Source organism: Magnolia sinica, chromosome 19 (genome assembly GCF_029962835.1).
Source record: "Magnolia sinica isolate HGM2019 chromosome 19, MsV1, whole genome shotgun sequence".
Taxonomy (NCBI): Eukaryota; Viridiplantae; Streptophyta; class Magnoliopsida; order Magnoliales; family Magnoliaceae; genus Magnolia; species Magnolia sinica.
In genome coordinates this window covers 67,795,259-67,810,423 of record NC_080591.1, presented here as the reverse complement: position 1 = coordinate 67,810,423, position 15,165 = coordinate 67,795,259, and the positions used below count along the sequence as shown (strand labels likewise).

The 15,165-nt window shown below is 41.7% G+C and overlaps 1 protein-coding gene across 2 annotated transcripts in view; it reads left to right on the top strand.

Moving 5' to 3' along the window:
* Positions 1-10,435, top strand: part of LOC131235707 (uridylate kinase PUMPKIN, chloroplastic) — a 50,987-nt gene extending 40,552 nt beyond the window's left edge. For both annotated transcript variants that reach the window (XM_058233012.1, XM_058233014.1), the window contains exons 5-7: positions 7,884-8,110; positions 8,888-9,064; positions 10,030-10,435. In XM_058233012.1, coding sequence (XP_058088995.1) covers positions 7,884-8,110; positions 8,888-9,064; positions 10,030-10,136 — 511 coding nt within the window. In that variant the 3' untranslated portion in view covers positions 10,137-10,435. The remainder of the gene's footprint in view (positions 1-7,883; positions 8,111-8,887; positions 9,065-10,029) is intronic.
* The last annotated feature ends 4,730 nt before the right edge of the window (positions 10,436-15,165 follow it).

Sequence of the window (15,165 nt, the reverse complement as noted above, 5' to 3'; positions counted from 1 at the left end):
CGGACGTTGGAGAAGAGAAGACCCTTGGACCGAGGTGAAGGCTAGATGCTGGTCGGCAGAGCTCGGGCTTCGCAAAACAATCTGATGGGCCGAGAGGGGGGATCACTGTATTTATAGAATCCCCTTAACGGCGCATTTACTCTTGCGCAGTGCCACATGAGCCCAAGGTAACGCTTCAACTTATGCGCCCCTCCACGTAGCAGAGCAGGGTTGGCCCGAGAAAAAAAATTTGACGGCTCGAGTGACAGCTGCTGATCTATGATTCGTCCAAAGTTTGAACGGTGCTTCGCCATTAATGCATATCTCCTCGTATCTCTTGACAATAATCATGCATTTTCAAATTCCACGTCGAGCGCCAACTTTTCAACTCCCACCCTACCTAGCAAACGACAAACCTGAGCTTGATTTAAAATTCAGAAAGGACCAGGCTGCTTAAAATTTAAATTTGGGTTCCCGCGCTTTCAGATCAGTTTAGGCTCTTACTTCCCAAGCACGTGCAGGACGAGCTTGAAAGTAGGGGGGGGGGGTTGCAACTGTTGTAGGGGAAGCCGAACTAGCCTACCACACGAAAAGTGTAATTGACCAAAATGTCTCAAAGCTAAGCTGACAAAAAATGTCAGGACGAGCTTCTCAAACTGATGGGGCACGAAGCTCGAATGATATAGTTAATGATTCTCCCGACAGAAAGATGGGCCCTGAGTTGAGTTGCTTAAGGGTAGAGCTCGGTTAAAATAGCCATCTCCTGAGCTAAGCAGATCGACCACAACCAAGGCGGGGCGAAGATCTTGGAGAGGATCCTGCCTCGAACCAAGAAGAACATATCTGATACGATCCTATCCAAAAATCATGTCGACCGAGGCAGGCTCGACGATATATTCGGGGGAAGATTTGTATCTAGATAAGATTTTCCATTGATTCCAGCGAATCCCGCAAGATACGCAAATCTCAACACCGCCTGATGGACTCTATGAGTACCCCCACTATGGTCGAAGGGAGGTAAGAGACAAAAACCTAAGCTCAAGCCTTTTCAATTCGAGTCTACCTACCTGACTTAGGCATCGGAGAGTCCACAGTCATTATCGGCACCCCAGTTGTCTACTTCGTCCTATCTTTGTAGGTTCACTGGTGGACTCACCTCTGCAATCGATCATATCTGTTTGGCCAGATTTTGGCGATAACAGCCTACATATAGATGGGGAGTTACTTGTACCACTTATATTCTAGAATATGATGTTCATCACTGAGAAGGATTAGAAGTGGAGTCCACACCTTCCATGGATCTGGTTGATTATCACCTCTTTTGTCTTTACCATATGAGTTTTTGTTGCATATTTTAGTTTAAGATAACTAGAATCACCATTCACCATAGATTATGCATAATTAGAATATATGTGATTACAATAACAACTATCATGAAGCACTAATATGCATTGTATCCCCAGTTAATCCAACATTATGACGGGGGCATGCCCACCTGCACACTCTTAGCAGTGGTCCGGGCCATTACGCCTGGAACATAAAGTATATGTAATTTTACTGCATAAAATTTCTATTTCTGTGTTTTTTTTCCCACACACACACACTCACGCCATAGTGGGATTTCACCACCAATGGGCACTCGAACCCTTGTCCTTAGGGGTGCACATTGAACCGGTAGAACCGTGGAATCGTGGAACCGGACTGGAACCAACCAAACGGTCCGGTTTGGTCTGGTTCTAGAGTGCACCGGTTCTGCTTCCAAAAATCAAAGAACCGGTTACATTGGTTCGGTTCTCGGTTTGGGGGTATGTAGAACCGAACCGAACCGTGAACCGATCCGTAGAACCAAACCGTGGATCCGATCCGTAGAACCGAACCGTGGAACCGAACCTGGAACCGAACTTGGAACCGAACCAAGAACCCTTTGATTGTTTCCATATTTGACTCATGATTTATGGTTTATAATGCACCATTTAATTATTTTCATAAATGTATTTTTGCACACCTTATACAATATCTAAACCATTCATCAAATGGACCACAACATGGATGGACATGGGCTAGATAATAAAATTAAACATGCAATTAGGCTGGATTATAAAAAGCCCAGAACCATGGAACCGATCCGGAACCGAACCGGTTTTAACGGTTCGGTTCCGGTTCAGTTCTAGGGTGCCAACGGTCCGGTTCCGGTTCTGAAAATCCTAGAACCGTTAGGAACGGTTCGATTCCGGTTTCACCCCAGAACCGGACCAAATCGACCCGTGTGCACCCCTACTTGTCCTGGTGTTGAAACTCTTGTGAGTCTACCACCGGGGCAAGCCGAACTAGCCTACCGCACGAAAAGTGTAACTGACCAAAATGTCTCAAAGCTAAGCTGACTAAAAATGTCAGGACGAGCTTCTCAAACTGATGGGGCACGAAGCTCGAATGATATAGGTAATGATTCTCCCGACAGAAAGATGGGCCCTGAGTTGAGTTGCTTAAGGGTAGAGCTCGGTTCGAATAGCCGTCTCACGAGCTAAGCAAATCGACCACAACCAAGGCGGGGCGAAGATCTTGGAGAGGATCCTGCCTCGAACCAAGAAAGAACAGATCTGATACGATCCTATCCAAAAATCATGCCGACTGAGGCAGGCTCGGCGATATATTCGGGGGAAGATTTGTATCTAGATAAGATTTTCCAATGATTCCAACGAATCCCGCAAGATACGCAAATCTCAACACCGCCTGATGGACCCTATAAGTACCCCCACTACGGTCGAAGGGAGGTAAGAGACACAAACCCAAGCTCAAGCCTTTTCAATCCGAGTCTACCTACCTGACTTAGGCATCGGAGAGTCCACAGTCATTATCGGCACCCCTGTTGTCTACTTCGTCCTATCTTTGCAGGTTCACTAGTGGACTCACCTCTGCAATCAATCATATCTGTTTGGCCAGATTTTGGCGATAACAGCCTACATATAGATGGGGAGTTACTTGTACCACTTATATTCTAGAATATGATGTTTATCACTGAGAAGGATTAGAAGTGGAGTCCACACCTTCCATGGATCTAGTTGATTATCACCTCTTTTGTCTTTACCATATGAGTTTTTGTTGCATATTTTAGTTTAAGATAACTAGAATCACCATTCACCATAGATTATGCATAATTAGAATATATGTGATTACAATAACAACTATCATGAAGCACTAATATGCATTGTATCCCCAGTTAATCCAACATTATGATGGGGGCATGCCCACCTGCACACTCTTAGCAGTGGTCCGGGCCATTATGCCTAGAACATAAAGTATATGTAATTTTACTGCATAAAATTTCTATTTCTGTGTTTTTTTTTCCCACACACACACACACTCACGCCATAGTGGGATTTCACCACCAATGGGCACTCGAACCCTTGTCCTTAGGGGTGCACATTGAACCGGTAGAACCGTGGAACCGGACCAGAACCGACCAAACGGTCCGGTTTGGTCCGGTTCTAGAGTGCACTAGTTCCGGTTCCGGTTCCAAAAATCAAAGAACCGGTTGCGTCGGTTCGGTTCTCGGTTTAGGGGTATGTAGAACCGAACTGAACCGTGAACCGATCCATAGAACCAAACCGTGGATCCGATCCGTAGAACCGAACCGTGGAACCGAACTTGGAACCAAACCAAGAGCCCTTTGATTGTTTCCATATTTGACTCATGATTTATGGTTTATAATGCACCATTTAATTATTTTCATAAATGTATTTTTGCACACCTTATACAATATCTAAACCATTCATCAAATGGACCACAATATGGATGGACATGAGCTAGATAATAAAATTAAACATGCTAGGCTGGATTATAAAAAGCCCAGAACCATGGAACCGATCCGGAACCAAACCGGTTTTAACGGTTCGATTCTAGGGTGCCAACGGTCCGGTTCCGGTTCCGAAAATCCTAGAACGGTTCGATTCCGGTTTCACCCCAGAACCGGACCAAACCGACCCGTGTGCACCCCTACTTGTCCTGGTGTTGAAACTCTTGTGAGTCTGCCACCGGGGCAAGCCGAACTAGCCTACTGCACGAAAAAGTGTAACTGACGAAAATGTCTCAAAGCAAAGCTGACTAAAAATGTCAGGACAAGCTTCTCAAACTGATGGGGCACGAAGCTCGAATGATATAGTTAATGATTCTCCTGACAGAAAGATGGGCCCTGAGTTGAGTTGCTTAAGGGTAGAGCTCGGTTCGAATAGCTATCTCCCGAGCTAAGTAGATCGACGACAACTAAGGCGGGGCGAAATCTTGGAGAGGATCCTGCCTCGAACCAAGAAAGAACTGATCTGATACGATCCTATCCAAAATTCATGTCGACCGAGGCAGGCTCGACGATATATTCGGGGGAAGATTTGTTTCTAGATAAGATTTTCCATTGATTCCAACGAATCCCGCAAGATACGCAAATCTCAACACCGACTGATGGACCCTATAAGTACCCCCACTATGGTTGAAGGGTGGTAAGAGACAAAAACCTAAGCTCAAGCCTTTTCAATCCGAGTCTACCTACCTGACTTAGGCATCGGAGAGTCCACATTCATTATCTGCACCCATGTTGTCTACTTTGTCCTATCTTTGCAGGTTCACTAGTGGACTCACCTCTGCAATCGATCATATCTGTTTGGCTAGATTTTGGCGATAACAGCCTACATATAGATGGGGAGTTACTTGTACCACTTATATTCTAGAATATGATGTTTATCACTGAGAAGGGTTAGAAGTAGAGTCCACACCTTCCATGGATTTGGTTGATTATCACCTCTTTTGTCTTTACCATTTGAGTTTTTGTTGCATATTTTAGCTTAAGATAACTAGAATCACCATTCACCATAGATTATCCATAATTAGAATATATGTGATTACAATAACAAATATCATGAAGCACTTATATGCATTGTATCCCCAGTTAATCCAACATTATGACGGGGGCATGCCCACCTACACACTCTTAGCAGTGGTCCGGGCCAGCACGCCTGGAACATAAAGTATATGTAATTTTACTGCATAAAATTTCTATTTCTGTGTTTTTTTTTTTCCCACACACACACACTCACGCCATAGTGGGATTTCACCACCAATGGGCACTCGAACCCTTATCCTTAGGGGTGCACATTGAACCGGTAGAACCATGGAACCGACCAAACGGTCCGGTTTGGTCCGGTTCTAGAGTGCACCGGTTCCGGTTCGAAAAGTCAAAGAACCGGTTACATCGGTTCGGTTCTCGGTTTGGGGGTATGTAGAACTGAACTGAACCGTGAACCGATCTGTAGAACCAAACCGTGGATCCGATCTGTAGAACCGAACCGTGGAACCGAACTTGGAACCGAACCAAGAACCCTTTGATTGTTTCCATATTTGACTCATGATTTATGGTTTATAATGCACCATTTAATTATTTTCATAAATGTATTTTTGCACACCTTATACAATATCTAAACCATTCATCAAATGGACCACAACATGGATGGACATGGGCTAGATAATAAAATTAAACATGCAATTAGGTTGGATTATAAAAAGCCCAGAACCATGGAACCGATCCGGAACCGAACCGGTTTTAACGGTTTGGTTCCGGTTCGGTTCTAGGGTGCCAACGGTCCGGTTCCGGTTCCGAATATCCTAGAACCGTTAGGAACGGTTCGGTTCCGGTTTCACCCCAGAACCAGACCAAACCGACCCGTGTGCACCCGTACTTGTCCTGGTGTTGCAACTCTTGTGAGTCTACCACCGGGGCAAGAGTAAGGACCCTCTATTTCTTTGTTTAATATGCACAATTCTAATTGATATATTGTCATCATAAACACTACTACCAAATGAATTCATCTCTACTTTGATACATGGAATCACACTCAAATTACGTTTTGATCCCAAAAATAGATCTAGATCTAACAGAAAATAAGTTCCTCTCCTTTCTCTTTGTTGAAAATGTAGAAAATGCACAAACGTTTTGAGAAAAGTGAAAAGAATAAACAAAATGGCCTCTGATTGGCATATCGACTATTACTTTAGGGAACCCATTTAAACCCTCTCTCCCGTATTGAGCCCGGCTTGATATGACCCCATCGGCTGATTTGATATGGATATTTGGATGCCTGAGGTGAAGTTATTGAGCTTTTTTCGTTTGAGTTTCTTGCATTAACAATCGAATTAAAGCTATGGAGATAACCATTCAACATAAGAAATTGTAGAAAAAAAATATATTGGAAGTCCATGTGTAAAGGTTCATCACGTAGTTGCTGCGATAGAATTCTTACAGATTTATCTACTATGAGTTTACATGAACTAATAGGTTCTCTTCCATCACAAGAGCAAAGCATGAGTAGGTTTACTAAACAAGACTTGGTACAAGCATTTCACTCAAAAGTAAGCACTTGTTTGGATTGGGGTGAACTAGGTAAAGGCAAGGGAAAGCAAACTTGTGACATAAGCGAATGCTAAACTGACATCAACACAGGAAGCAAACCCCTCGGACCTGTTTGTTTCACTGGAGAAATTGTGAAGGAAAGTGCTTCCCGGATCAAAGGGAAACCACTTTTCCTTCCAATTTTGCCATTCAAAATGTCACGCCAAAGGAGAACCTGTATTCTCACCATTTGAATTTTTTAATTTAAAAAGAAAAAAGGAAAAGAAAAAGAAAACAAAAGCTTTTCCTCACTTGCCAAGGAAAGCAAATAGGTTTCCTTCTCTTTCTATGTAATCCAAACAAAAGAAATGTCAAATAAAAAGGAAATTGTTTGCTTCCCCTAGTTTACCCCCAATTCAAACAGGCCCTAAATGTCTTGGAAAAGAAGAATACGTATGCTACAGAGAATAATCAAGTTTTGCGTCATCATAATTTGAAATTGGTCTCAAGAAGGCAAACTTCACCATGATCAATTGTAAAAGGAAGGGAAACATATGGATACAGCAACCAAAGAAATTCATCTTGTAGTGACAGAGAAAAATGAACCCGGTTCTCATTGTGTTGTATGCAGGAAATTTGGATGTCTTACTAAAAATTGCTGTAATCATAAGAAAAAGGATGGATCTAATTTTTTTTCTGAGAAAATGGAATCGATGTATCGACCGTTATATCTATGCTCGAGTATTGACAAGATAATCTTCTATTTGGATAGTGGCTGCGGACTGCAGTAACCATACATGATACAACTGCAATGCAAAGTGGCTCACTAGTGAAAGTTGGTGATAGAAAGCATCAAAATGTTGAAGGAAAAGGAACATAGCCATATTGATCAATGGAGATGACTCTAAATTCATCTATTATGTGTTTTATGTTCTTGCATTAGCCTGAACTTAGTGTTGGCCAACTCATGTAAGCCTATTTGGTTAAGGATGTGTTTGGTGGCGCCAAATTTTATGAAAGATAATGAAACTTTGCACCAAATTAATCTGATTGTCATGAAATATCATGATATTTGTTGCAACCAAACACACCCTAATTTGATGAAGATGAATGTGTTATTGGATAAGGAAAATAAGAAAAAATTTGGCAAAAGTAAAAATGGCAGGAAATAAGTATTGACATGTTTCCTATCTTGCCAATGGGGCAAAAGTGAGATTAAAATCTCTTGGCTATATTATTTGAGACATGGTCATTCAAATTTTGAAGGCTTAAAATTATTGAAGTAGTAGAATATTGCGATGGGTTTCCCTTTTGTTAATAAAGAAAGTTATGTAAAGATTTGTCTATGGGGAGCAATATAGATTTCCTTTTCTTTGGTTGAGTGGGCGTTGTTTGTTTTCATTACTGCTATTTCCTATGTTTTGACATGTTTTAAATAGGGGGGAAAAAGAGAGAGTCTTGATTCATTCTGTAGTTGAAGACATCTGAAAACTTGTTTCCCCACTATTCAATCTGATTTTTCTTGGTTTAGCATGCTGGCGACTGTTATGAATGCAATATTCCTGCAAGCAACGATGGAGAGCATTGGCATCCCAACACGTGTTCAGACAGCATTTCGCATGTCTGAGGTTGCAGAACCATACATCAGAAGAAGGGCAATTAGGCATTTGGAGAAAGGAAGAGTTGTGATCTTTGCAGCTGGAACTGGCAACCCTTTCTTCACAACAGATACAGCTGCAGCCCTCCGTTGTGCAGAAAGTGAGTCAATTTCTATGTATCAATGTGAATCGAATGCGACTTATTGTACATGTTATTGCAGTTCCCATGGGAAGACATGGAAAACATGTACAAGACCCATACTACTAATCTGTCAGGTCCTTTATATTGGACAGGGCTGCAACTTGGGTTCAGGTCAACTTGTACCCCAACTGACCCAACCCAAGTTCAGTCAGGTTGTCAAGGTCCTTGGGTTGGGTTAGGGTTGGAAAACTCCATCCTGATTTGAAATCAGGTTGAGCAAATCTGAGTTGGGTTAGGTCGGGTTGGAAATAATCCCATGTATTTGGATCAGTCAGTTGGGTTGAGTATCGAGGAATTTGGGTCAGGTTGGATTTCGGGTTGGGTCCTCCTGAGGTCAGGACCGGCTTGGTTGACCCTCAACCCGACCCAACCTGCCCAAGTTGCTCCCCTAATATTGGCCATGGCCTAAAGTTAGGTACTGGAGAATCAGAACCCCTGTATGTGGGACAGAAGTGACCACTCCTCGTTATTGGGCCTTGTTAAATCGACCATCTGACCTGCCTGATTTTTGGGCCATGTGGCCATATATTGTTGGTCTTTGGGGCCATTAGTCTAGATCTTGTAGACGTGACATGTCCCAATGGGAACTTGCATACAGTAACTCCAACTCTATGTTATGAAGCAAGATTAGATTAATGCAGGCATTCCTACATATGGTTTTACATTCACATAACGCACAAAAACAGATGTCAGCCACAATTTCTATGTTCTGATAGCACATTATCCATTATTCAGTAAATGCTGAGGTCGTGCTGAAAGCTACAAATGTCGACGGTGTCTATGACGATGATCCCAAGCTTAACCCGAATGCCCGCCTTCTTGAAACTCTTAGCTATCAGGATGTGACTACGAAGGATCTGTCAGTCATGGACATGACTGCTATCACCTTGTGTCAGGAAAACAATATCCCTGGTATGGTTGGATAATACTGAGTTGGAGAACTTTTCATAACCTTTACATTATGCAGTGTTCTCTTTACCCTACGTGCTGCTATCAGCATGAACCTGGACCATGTCGGACAATGGAGCTGTGCCGCTGGCAGTCCCCATCATGTATATGACCTTGCAAAAAGTTGGGCTGGTACACTCATCTGGCGAGCCATGCGTACCATGAATTTAGACCTTTGCTAAAAGAAGCATGGCAACTGTTTCTATATATATATATATATATATATATATATATATATATAAAGATTGGAGCATGGTGATTATTTCTTATTTTTGATAAATGGGGCTCGCTCATATTGGACAGATGGGGTGTTCACTGAATGTTCATGGAAACCTGCCCGTCCATCAAGGTGGGCCATAGCACATGGAACATTTTGAGAGGGAATGATCGCCATTTATTAGACTGGGGGACTTACCATGTTGTATATATCAAATCCAGTCTGTTCAGATCCTTCACCCATGCCTGATGAAGAATCAGACTTAAAATCAGGCTGTTTTATGACTCAGATGTGTCCCTGTGAAATTAAAGGGTGGCAATTCAATTCCCTCTTAGCTTGTTTCCTTTGCTGTGCGCTACTTCAGTTTTGGATCAGGCTGAGTTTTGGGCTGTAGGGCCTTTTCGAGGTCACACATCTGTTGGATGAGTTAGATGGTGTGAATACATCACGTGAGCCCCTTGATAAATTGGACACCTGGAAACTGCTTCTTCTTTTTTATATAAATTGGACAATTATATATGTGTGGCCCACCTGATGAGTTGGCCCAGCCAATTTGGCCAGGTCATCAACATTATGGCGTGTACCTGATGCATTGTTTAGATGTGTGACAGGCATGCCAGGTTGCATGTATGGCTATGTCTGGGTTGAGTAAAGTTCTGTTTATATCCCACTTAAGAGGGATAGAACTGATTAGTGAGCTTTCTTGCTGCAGTTGTTGTTTTCAATTTAACTAAACCTGGGAACATCTCGAAAGCTATTGTTGGCGAGAGGGTAGGCACCTTAATTGGCAGGACATGGCATTCAGCACTCACAGATTGAAAGCTGGGATGATTTGCTTTCAGAAAAGCATAATGCGTTCAGGTTTCAAAGACAAATGATTTGAATTTGGTAGACGGCTTTTACGTGAGGCTCCCTGACTTAATGATGTAGCCGCCATTTGTTTTTCCAGGTATGGGAATCTGGTTGATGTACATGAATTTTGTAGAATTGAATGTTTTTAATCTTTACACAATGTTCAGCTTCGGGCTGAGAAGATTCTTTGTTAGCCTGGTAATTTCATGAAATGATAAAGTAGCCCGCAGTCTACTTATGATATGTAAACTAACAGTTTTTATTCATTGTCTGCTCAAAAAGAGAGGGAAAAAAAAATAAAATCAAATGATGGAAGAGGTAGCTAGCAAATGCTGTCACACCAAGTCTCAATCATTCAATTGAAGCTATTAACAGAGACCTTACTTTAGAGTTACGTAGAAGTGAAAGGAAATGGAAGACAGGAAGAAAGGATATGGGAAAAAGAGATTTGAGAGAGAGACAATTAGGGTTGTACGTCCCTACTCTCTCCCTTTTTATATCAAGTCAAAAAAGCAAAAAAATCCTCACCTACTTAAGATATGACATGTTCATGTTAAGTGTGCCTAATAAATTAAATAAATGTACACATGGACAAAATTAAAGATTAGGTGGGCCATACAACCCCTTATTAAAGGGAGACGGATTGGCTACTCCCCCTGACACCAGCCCTGTGGCTGGTGGTCGGTGCTTCGTGGGCCCCACTATGATGTATTTGTTTCATCCATTTTTACAGATCATTTTATGGATTGATGAAAAAAATGAAAGGGATATAAATCTCAGGTGGACCACACCACAGGAAAACAATAATGATTGGATATCCACCATTAAAATCCTCCTAAGGCCCACTGTACTGTTTATTTGACATCCAATCTGTTGATTGGGTCATAAAGACCCAGATGAAGGGAAAAAATAAATATCAGCTTGATCCAAAACTTTTATGGCCCCCAAAACGTTTTTAATGGTCACCGTTCATTCAACACTGTTTCCTGTAATGTGATCCACTTGAGATTTCGATATACCTCATTTTTTCTCTCATAACATAAAATGATCTATAAAAATAGATGGACGGCATGGATGAAACACATACATCATGGTGGGGCCCACAAAGCACCGACCACCAGCCATTGGCTGGTGTCAGGGGGAGTAGCTAATCCGTCACCTTATTACAGTCATCCAAGTGGGCCCATATAGTCATATGGCCCACTATAGTCATATGGCCCACATCCACAGTCATCAACACTTACCAATTTTATAAAGTCATTAGTACAGGTCCTTAGGTACTGGGTCCATTTCAATGGGGTTGGTAGCTCATTTGCAGCAAATGAAACATGCTGCCGTAAGGGCTCAGTTACCTTTTTTCTTCCCAATAGTCAAGTTGGGCTTGAACCTGAGATTCTAATGTTGAACGTTCCTGTTTACCATTGAGCTACAGGTTTGAACCCAGGACTCATTACCTCATGTTGAGCTTGTGGCACAACAGGGATAGCTGCCACAGTGGGATCCTCAAATTCAACTAGGATGTAGCTAAACATTTTGCATATCATTACCACAGCATTGGTGCCGTCATTTGACAGGAGACTGGTTGAGGCACCTCTCTCTGATGAGTGAGTATATCCATCCACCTTGGGGGAATACCAGATTCCACACTTCACCTTCTTCTCACATTGTCATTAGTTTTTTTTCTTTTTTCCAAGTTAAGGTAGACTTTCATGTCACTCGCTAGTCGCTAGTGCTGCCTTCATTCTGATGAAAATAATCAGTTACCAAGGTCATTCAAGACTGCATACTTCGAAAGGACTAAGACCTTCAATACATAAACAACATTGAACAAGTAAGGACCTTGGGATAACAACTGATTAAAAACCTGGGAAACTGAGAACTAATACTTTAGAGGCGTGTTTAGATTTTTGGAAAGAAAACATCATTTACCACAAAACTAACTTTTCTTTCCTTGTGGGAATTTGTGGGGAACACCATTTGCCACTTTCCCTTTTGTTGGAAAATCAACAAATTTATTTTCTCACCTTTTCCCCTAAGAAAGGCATTTTACGGCAATTGAAGTAAAATGAGATTCTTAATAGTTAAACCCATATGTGCCACCATTCATACTCAATCACGTCACCTGCCTCATGTGCCAATGTTCCACGGTACATCTTCTATTCTACTACACGTGCTATTGTGCCACGTGCCACCATTCATCTGAGCATGCACCACACATGTGGAAAGTGCCCACATGTTCCATGTGCCATTGTGGCATATGTACCATTGTCCATCTTGAAGCACTCCTCATGTGCCACCCTACACCGTTAAGCGCCCCACACGTGCAATGTGTGATGCCATCCTTCTTCAAGAATCCCAAATGTGCCACATGCAAATTCGGCACATGCCAATAACTACCAGGAAATTTCTCTCAAGTTTTTCTTTTATATATATATATATATATATATATATAAAATCTTGCCAAATGATAGATTTTGAAACAGTGCCACAGTTTTATGGAAAATGTTAAATACAAACAGGGCCTGTTTGGATTCATGGAAAAAGATTTGAGGAATAACATTTCTAGAAAAAAAGGAAAAGCCATGGGTTCTTGAAAAATCTTGTGACCCCATGGCTCAGTGGTGGACTCACAAGAGTTTCAGCATGAGCTCATGGGTTCGAGCACCTATTGTGGTGTGAGTGGACGGCCGTGTGTGGGGTGTGTGAGTGCACGTGATTAAAAATAAATAAATAAATAAAATTGTTTTGAAAATTTTTCATCTATTTTCAAGTAAGGTTTCTTGAAAAACACTATTCTTTTCCCACACTTTTTACTAACCCGATAATTAGTGGTTTTGGGTACAAAATTTAAAATCCATGGGATGGGTCTAGGTCTAAGAGTTCAACCTGAATTACTAAATGGGTTGGGTCAATTTCCTCTCAAAACCAACCCAACTTAAAGCCACTTTTTTAAAGGGTGCAATTTGACTCGTATAAAATGGACCAGACCTAACCTAACTAGACTCTTAACTTGCCCAAACCTAAAGAAAAAAATAACAATTAACTTATGTGGGCTCTTTTTCTTTCTGTTTTTTTTAAATAATTTTTTGGGACTAAGACTACGGCAAAGATTGGCCACATTTTTCAGTTCTAGATTGCTAATCATTACCCCATTCTTGATGTTGAGTTTGGATTGTTGGGCATTTTATTCTTTATCATCAAAATTGATAGCCATGACAATTTGATGATTTGGGACATTATTTATGTGAAAACTCAATTATAATATTTATACTCTATGTACGCCTGGCCCTGACCTAGTAAATACATGTGTTGACCTATTGAATTGTAGGACCTATTTGGATACCACCAAATAAATTACCTTTTAACTTATGGCAAGTCATTAAATTACATTTTTCACTTAAATTAGTTTTGTAAGCTTTATTGTACAAGTAACTTACATGCTAAAAGCTACTTATCTCAATAAGTTTTTTATTGTACCTTTTTTTACTAATAACTTTTCTTCCTCCTCCTCCTCCTCCTCTCTCTCTCTCTCTCTCTCTCTCTCTCTCTCTCTCACGGTCCATATCAAAGGAGGCCCCACATGATGGAATGACCCCATATTAATGTGGGCCCATATAACGGATGGTCTACATTAAAAGTCAATCCATAATGATAAACAACCCACATCCACGGGCTGATATGATGGACAACCCACTTTAAAGGTGGGGCTTACATGATTGACGGTCCACAGCAAAGGTGGGCTTCACATGATGGGTAGTGGACATTGAAGTTGGGCTCCACATGATGGGTGGCCCATATTGAGGTGGCCCCACATGATGGATGGTCCACATCAAAGGTAGGCCCCTAATGATGAATGGCCCATAGCCAAGGTGAGCCCCGCATGATGGGTAACCCACATTGAAGGTGGGGCCCACATGACGGATAATCCACATCAAATGTGGGCCTCACATGATGGATGATCCACATCAAGGTGGGCCCCACGTGATGGGTGGTCCACATCAAATGTTGGCCTTAATGATGAGTGGCCCATGTCCAAGGCAAGCCAGGCCCTGCATGATGTGCAACTCACATTGGAGGTGGGGCACACATGATGGACGATCCACATCAAAGATGGGTTCCATTTGGTGAGCAGTGAATATTGAAGGTGGGCCCTACATGATGGACAGTAACATTGATGGTGGGCTGCTCATGATGGATGACCAACATTAAAGTTGAGCCGAACATAATGGTGATGCACATTAGAGGTCGGTCCCTAATGATGAATAACCCAAATCCAAGGTGAGTCCTATATGATGGACAACCCACATCAATGGTAGGTCCATATAATGAATGGTCTACATCAAAGGAGGCCAAACAGGCTTGAAGAATAAATACTTATGACGCTATAAACCATGTATGCTTTTCTACTTTTTGGGTGATAAGTATATTGTTTGTTGGCCCATTTGGATACCAACAAATAAGTCAATAAGTAACTTATTTGAGACAAGTAAGCTTGGTTAAGATCAATGAGTCAGATGGGTCCTTACTCATGATTCAATGGCGGTAGACTTACAAGATTTTCAACACGAGGTCATGGGTTCGAGTACCCATTGTAGTGCAATCCTGTTATAGTGTGAGTGTGTGGGTGTGTGTGGAGTGTGAGTGCATAAAAAAAAAAGTTCAGTTTAAAATTAATTATAAGTAACTTTTTTTATACTTAAAGGTACTTAATCACTTCAACTTAGTAAGTAGAAACCAAGAGCAACTACTTGAGACATAAGCAGCTTATCTTAAGTAACTTACGATCCAAACACTCCAAATCATACTGTGCATGCTGGGAAATCAACGTCCACACTTTGGCGTTTGGAAAGAATGGGTTATGATCTTTTGATTTGTGGGGGTGGCCCGATTGATGTAAGTTTGGAGTCGCCACTAGCTACTTAATCTTTAAATCTCGCAGTCGGCTAGAACCTGCAGAATATGTAAAGCTAGAGAATCTGAAGACTCTCTCACTTTA